The sequence below is a fragment of the Triticum dicoccoides genome, chromosome 4A (genome assembly GCF_002162155.2).
Source record: "Triticum dicoccoides isolate Atlit2015 ecotype Zavitan chromosome 4A, WEW_v2.0, whole genome shotgun sequence".
Lineage (NCBI taxonomy): Eukaryota > Viridiplantae > Streptophyta > Magnoliopsida > Poales > Poaceae > Triticum > Triticum dicoccoides.
The window spans coordinates 24,608,125-24,615,837 of NC_041386.1; the positions used below are offsets into that span (position 1 = coordinate 24,608,125).

Below are 7,713 nucleotides of genomic sequence, written 5' to 3' on the forward strand. Positions count from 1 at the left end.
ATTTTTCCCACAGGGTTTTCAGAGGAGCCTCTAATCAAGATGATGATTCTGGACAGACAAGTGTAGATTAGGGGGGGTGTTAGAGTTTAATTAACGTGTGTTAATTATGGGGTAAATCTCCCCTTGTAACTGCCATCTCTCCCGAACGGATGCCTCTTCATCGCATCCCTTCTCCTTATATAAATGCCTACAATCATCTAATGAAAGGGATATAGGATTCACTTTTCTCTCAACAGTTTGACACATGAGCTGAAAAATCTCATCGATCATTTGTGGCTTCACTGACCTCAATCGTCAGGTGGGCCCTGCAGTAGGGTTCAGCGTTTATTCCCCTTTTTTTTTTTTGAAATATTCAGCGTTTGTTCCCTGATTATTTCAGGCCTGCGTGGCTAACTGGAAACCGAAGAAAGGCGACCACTACACAGGGGCGACAGAGACATTGCCGCGATCACAGCAAGATCAGAACATAATCGGATGGAGCAGCAACCTGCACTAATAATGATGCAACAGACGGCGGCATTCCGAGCCCGGCACAGCCCAGCACTGTGCAGCTCAAAGGTCCTATCCAGGTCTTGTGGCCACGAGCACAGCCGCCGGGAAAAAGGCAGCAAAAGGAGCACTGTTGCACTCCCACCAACAAAAAACACGCTAAAAGCATTTTCGGCACCCTGATGGAGAGAAGGGATGCACTAGACTCCACAGGATAGGTGCAGCTTTTTATGGAAGAAACAAACACTGCAACGTTAGCAACTGATAATGTGCCAGCACCATGTTGTTGAGAAACATCCATATCTATGACAAGAGTATTTCAATGGCAGAATACATCACACGAACCAAATTTCAGTTTACCTGTTCCTTCCAATAATGACGTACCTATTAATTGAAATGGTACTGTTTTGAGAACTAACTATAGCATCTGGTACTTCCAACTAAATCTCTATCATTCCAATGCATATTCAAAGTTGAATGCTTTACTACTCCCTCCGTTCCATAATATAAGATGCTATTACAACCAATATACCCACATATTGCCTGTAATAACATCTTATGTTATGTGACAGAGAGAGTAGGAGAAAGTGCTATATGCACAATATATTATTCCTCCACTACTATCTACGAACCTCATCTTCTTCTGAACCTAATTTTCAAAGTGTTGGCACCTAAATCACAGCTGCCCCTGATGCAAACACAAACTGAACAAAAATGTACTAAGAAGCGCCACCTGACATTTAAGTGGTTTTACCACCATCTTGTTCCATGCAACAGATTGCTGGAAGAAGTACCCTGAATGTAAAGACCAATACAAACATGAGGGGCCATCCAAAGATTATGGCAGTTCCCTAGGCAATATAGTAGTACTGACCTAATGCAACGATATATAGACTGATCTGACCATTAATCCTTACAAAAGAATGTATCCCGTCATCACTTTCAACATTCAAGCGCTATAGATAACCATCGATTTGGAAGAATAATGAGCCTTCCAGATTACCATGAACTGTGCCACGAATTTATCTACCAAATGCACTACAGGCAAGATAAATATCACAGTTCATACTGCGGGCAGTTGATAATGCAATAAATAACTACCGATTTGGAAGAATAATTAGGTCTTCCAGATAATCATTCAATCAGTGAGCGATGACTGGCAGAAAAGACTTGATACAAAATAAATCCCAGGAATAATTATAATGACCATAAGCATCCTAAGGGCAGGTATTATATCCATACTAAGATATCCGGAGCACAGCAGTAGCATGTATCTAGGAAATCGGAACTGACAGGAGATACAGATGTTTCAGTCTAAATTAAACAAACTGGCGGGATGGTGGGCCTTTCTGAGGAGACTAGTCAGATGGGTCAAATTCTTTTATGCTCTTGACAGTAGCCCTTTTTCTTGAATCTGAGTCTAATTCATCCAGATCAGAGGAAATTGCTAGGCACCCATAAAGTATTCTCTTTTTCTCACCCCTGCTATCAGTCTCAACCAGCATAGGGTTTGTATCAGGGTCTAAGTTGTGAGTAGCCTGTGCACGTGACCAACCTACACGTCCATGATCTTGCCTCTCAAAAAACTCAGCAAGGCGCTCAGCCTCCTTCAAGCCAGATGGGTTGTTCGCGAACTTGACAAGTGTCAGACCCAGATGCCCTTCCTTTCCATACAAGGACTTCGACTTGCCACCAGCAAACCCTAGTTCTGAAAACAAAGATAGATGACAACACAGCAAATATTACTGTGCTATATATGGTATTATTTCATAAACATGTGCTCAACAGAGCAGTAGTTGCATAAGTGGGAACGGCATTTCTCATATGGTTTTATTTTCTTGGAGTCTAATGTGGCTACATTCAAATCTAAATTGCACACTCGACACCAACAGTAGATCTGATATTCCGTTTGAGCAAAGAATCTGAACCCCAAAGATAATGCTAAAGTCTTCCTCTAACAGAAATATATAGCCAGCCAAAACATTAGGCAGAGATGAGAAAATACACCCAGGTCTGACTAAGATACATAGCGCACTGGAAGTAAATGTGTGCTTTCCAGACTCAAATATCAGAACTTAACGGAGCTCCTTGAATTTGAAACCAGGATATGCACTTCAGGTATTAAAACAAAGCCAGGGCAAACTAATATTGCTGGGGCAGTGTACTCTGTGCATTAATTCCTTTTTGAGGAATGCATACTCAACATGACTCATCTAATAGTGTTAGATGCCACTGATCGCTTAAGCCAAATAATGCACCGGAGATACCCCCACTACTACTGCAGAGATCAACCTTGCAAGAACTCACAGCACTCATGCTACTGCCTCAGCCAAGACAGTTCTGCTCTATGGCCCAACAAAATAGGATAACCTCACAATTCTCACCGCTCCAATCAATCAAGAGAGTTCTGCTCTACAAAGGACAGACCAAGTGCTAGAAACTCCCACCCCAGGTGGGGTCTGGGGAAGGATTATACGAAGCAAGCCCTACCCCTGCACAGTGCAATGCAGAGAGGCTGTGTCGAACCCAGGACCTCTTGGCACAAGCGGGGAGTACTTCACCACTGTGCCAGGCCTGTTCTTCATAGTTTGCTCTATGACCCAACAAAATAGGATAACCACGCAATCCTCACCGACTCTAACAGAAGTTAAAAACATGCAAAGCTAATCTCTCAACACAATCAACCGGAGTCAGCCATATCGCATGGTAGTAATGTGCCTGAGAGTAGTACACGGACTGAGCTCATAAAAAAAGGGGAAATATTCAGTGTTCTCAATCCATCAGTTTGACAAGCTATACAATGGTCTTGTATGTTCAATTCCTATGGGACCACAATGTTCCTAGTTCAGTATAATGAATAATGGACCTAACATAAATGCATAGCTTTAATAATGCTTCAGTAGAAAAAGTGAAAGACCAGGGTGAAAGGTCATTAAAGCGTTACCATACAAGTTTTTTAGGTCTCTTGCATAAATGTGACATTGATATCAAGGACACGGTGCAAATAAGAAACTGCTGTGCACTTATCCAACCAAGTATGCAACAACTGTTCACTTTATAAGTTGGAGACTACATTATAGACATACCTGCAATTTTCTTATCCATTTCTTTGTTTCCCAGACCTTCAGAGCGTCCATCTTTCTTCCTCCCAGTGGTAGTGTTACGAATGATAACAGTTGGAGGCCATATAATAAGGTCCTCCCTATTTGCTCGAACAAGGTCAGGAGGTAATGACTGGTATGCCTTAGAGTTATCAGGGACTTTTGTATAATCCCATCCCTTAAGGACACACAATGCCTTGTGTAAACCAAGATGATCAACAAATGAATCTGCATTTGGTGGGTTGTAAGCATGCATGACAAGCCCGTGCACATCAGCAAAGTCCTTAGAAGACCTGGAATTGTGCACATTGACCAGACATAATGCAAACAAATTAAGGCATGTTCAACAAGAGCTGATATCTACTAAAATAAATGTAACCAGCAAATCTGTCACATGACATGGTCTACAAATGAAAAAGAATGTCAAATATATTGCACTAGCCCCCAAGCATATCTATCACACATGTGAGATAAGAAAGCATGAAAACATAATTTCAATGTCGAAGAAGAGCCCACAACAAGAAAACAGTGTAATATTTGTTCACCAGTAAAATAACATGCTTCAGCTGGTACTGACTGCATGAAGTTGTCTAGGCCACACCAGAGCTCTCCTTACCATGCACAGATAATCACAACCACTAAGTCTAAGGCTGATGGCTAATGTTTAGTTTTAGTCCCAGCATGTCATTAACTCGTCCATTTACCCCCTACACTTACCAACCAATAAAAGTTTGCCATACACAGGCAAGCGCGTTAAATTTTGACTGCTGATCGGAAACAAGGGGCATCAAACGAAAGAAGTTCTATTAAAGGGCTTTTTAATGGCACCTGTGTGTATGCCAATCTTTGTAAGCATATGTTAGGAGGTAACCATACTGACAATAGGCTTGTGAAACAAGAAGATGTGTTCTCGACACGAGATGCATTTGGATCAACTACGGAAAGGAAATAAGATATACCATATGAGGAAAATATAGATATGATGAGTCTGAATAAATTATAATCGGGACATCACATAGGGGTGGGCATAAAAACCGTTGACCGAAAAACCAAGCTGAAAAACCCGGACCGAACCCAAAGTCACCGAAACCAAAAAAATCGGTAGTACATTCGGTCAACAACTACAGCGAACCGATTTTGCTTCGGTAAATTCAGTTTCACACACGAGTTGACCAAAAGAACCGAGAAAGCAAGAAAACTAACGAAAGGCTCGTACACTTGCGCAAATTCCCAAGTTGCTTCCTATCCTTATCCCATCGCAGCCTCACAAGTCACAAGTCACATCACTCCCTAGCCGCCAACTAGCCCTCCCATCCATCATGAGTTCGTGACCTCTCCAAGAACTCAAACTCTCCTCCCTAGCAGGACTCCAAGACCACAACTATCCGCCTTAGCGGCCAGTGCAGGCGAACATCGGTGTCCTACAGATCGCATCCCGGGTGAAGCTGGACGTGGCTGGACATGGACCGCCACCGTCTTTTTCTCCGACTTGTGGCATGCGGCCGTGCTGCGCCCCCAACTCGACATCTCCAAGAACTCAAACTCTCCTCCCTAGCAGGACTCCAAGACCACAACTATCCGCCTTAGCGGCCAGTGCAGGCGAACATCGGTGTCCTACAGATCGCATCCCGGGTGAAGCTGGATCCAGCCACGCGCTGGACATGGACCGCCGCCGTCTTTTTCTACGACTTGTGGCATGCGGCCGTGCTGCGCCCCCAACTCGACATCTCGCCGGTGTCATTCCAGTCAACAGCGGTGCGTCTGGTGATCTGTAAGAAGCACTGCCGCCGCGTCCCCTTTGTCCCGATTAGCGCATCCAACTACATTTCTTATTCCCTTCCCTTCAATTGATAATTTGATATGTTTGCGTTCTCATTGGTGCAGTTGCTCTGTGTTCGTCTTCTTTTGACTTCATTTAACTCTGTTCGGTTTACTCGATTAAATCCGAGCACCGAACCGGAATCTCCATGACCAAATGCCTTGGTTAGTGACTTAGCAATAAACTGATCGGTCATCGTTTTGTGAAAGCCAAATTTTGTAATAGACCGATAAACCGAACCATTCGGTTCGGTGTAACTGATTGCCCAGCCTGAGTATCACACACGTCAAAGAATGAGGTTATGCAAAAGGAAATTTGCAATAACAATGACAAGCAACAAGCCTCAAGGGGATAGGATGGATGGACAAATGTGAAATGTCCAATCTAATTAGTCTACCATTTTGGCAGCATCTACCTTCTGTACTTTCTCTCGATATTTTTTCCCACGGTAGAGACATACTAGATGTAGTTATCAAAGTGGAGATAAGATGGCATCTATGTAGAATTATTTACTGCCCTAATGCCCTTTGAACGAAGGCATAATTCAAGTTGCCATATGAAATGGTGACCGACCCTTGTAGCCATCTTCTAGGATCTTATCACTCTCTTGGCAATGTTATTATAACCACCCCTACAAAGGCCTCACATCACCTGGTCACTGGTGTCCCATGCTTTCCCTAAAACACTAATAATATGTAGATGGAATATATAGCTAAAAGTACAAGCAACAAGAAAACCAGTATGTGTTAATTTTGACGAATATTATACTATGTTCTTACTTGCAAGTTGATTATAAACCGCAGGGGCTTGTAGGTTCAAATTTCAGAGGGATGATATCGTGGCACATAGACTGATAGACCTAGATCCAACAAGCTATCAGGTCTACGTTTTTTGCAGTCGCGTTGGTCCGGTCTAGGTATGATAAGTAATAACGGTGCCTCTATGAGGGTGATATCTCCAAGTCCCCTTTCGGATGAGAAATTTTTAGAACAATCTTGGGTTGTTCAAAACACAAATGATATTTCGATAGAATAATGCCAGCTATTTCTCTACTGCCTCATCTGCTGCAAAACCACCATGTCACAGGTTACCAAACTATCCATAAATAAACCTAAAAAATACAAGGTAAATATTCCAATATCAAAATTATTGCTAATTGCATCCGAGTTGCCTCTAGGATTGGACCATATAGTACCAGCCCATTAGGATTTGCCATTTCAGGATATACAATAGCAATAATACAATTCATTAGCCCATAGCTCTATTACACGCACGTGAGCTCACCCTCACAGACGGACAGACCTCTCCGACATGCATTGTAGCTGTAACATGTGAATCAATAGGCAAGCATTCAAAAACATTGTCACTGGAAGCCCATTCAAATGAGACATACTGGCCCACCAAAGATCAAAGAGTAGGTTCCTTTCTTAACTCCAGAAGAAAGGGAGCAAGTCCCTCTGTTGGCCTAAACCTCAATCCATCCCAGAGTAGCCGCAGGCTGGACAGCGGCAAACTCCTCAAAACGAAGTTATACTTTGTCTTTGTCACCCACTAATGTACCCATTTCTCCCTCACTCACATCTTCCTCACAACCCTCAGAATTCCAAATATTCGAGATTTGGGTGTTATACACCAAAGTAATCAGGTCTAGTTGGTTAGTGGCGATGAAATTCAGACCTCACTAGGTGAGGTCGTGGTTTCAAACCCCTCCCACGCATTACTTTTGGCGGAATATCAAAAGAGGAGTCCGTTGACACACTTGGGTGGTTTTGGGGAGAATATCAGAAGAGGAGTCCCCTGGCGCACTTGGGTGGTTTGACTGTTCCTGGTTTCCTCCAAGTTCGGCACTGAAACAGACAATCAGAGTGGGAGTTCTCTGGTTCATGTGCTTAAATGGTAGTCTGACCATACTAGGCAGGACAGGTCACCGGTTCCATGGTTTTTTAGTCGTACCGCTGGTCTAGTTCATTTTTAAAAACTATGCTCCTGACATGGCACAATCCAGCTCCAGGACAGCGCAAGCTGATCTACGAGAGGCATGACAGGGTAACATGAAGCTGTGCATGCTGCAGTGAACCAGTACAAGTTTGGCACAATTCATGCACAGTTGTGAGGCAAGTGCCACATCAGGGGCGTGATGTGGACTGGTGCGACAAGGTTCGCTCCTACTTGCGAATCGATCGAACCATAGTTGACAAGCATGGCTAGAGTCAGACGAAGCTGAGGCTAGTAAATAACACAGCCTCCACGGAGCCTCTTTGGGCAGTGGAATTGTACATTCCAACTGGTACAGGATCCAAATCT

General features: G+C 43.4%; 1 protein-coding gene across 1 annotated transcript in view; it reads right to left on the minus strand.

Moving 5' to 3' along the window:
* Positions 1 to 1,574: 1,574 nt before the first annotated feature.
* The window catches only part of LOC119283371 (early nodulin-75-like), an 8,760-nt gene continuing 2,621 nt past the window's right edge, over positions 1,575 to 7,713 (minus strand). Inside the window, exons 3-4 of the mRNA XM_037562943.1 lie at positions 3,576 to 3,883; positions 1,575 to 2,197 (exon numbers count right to left, since the gene is read on the minus strand). Coding sequence (XP_037418840.1) covers positions 1,848 to 2,197; positions 3,576 to 3,883 — 658 coding nt within the window. The 3' untranslated portion in view covers positions 1,575 to 1,847. The remainder of the gene's footprint in view (positions 2,198 to 3,575; positions 3,884 to 7,713) is intronic.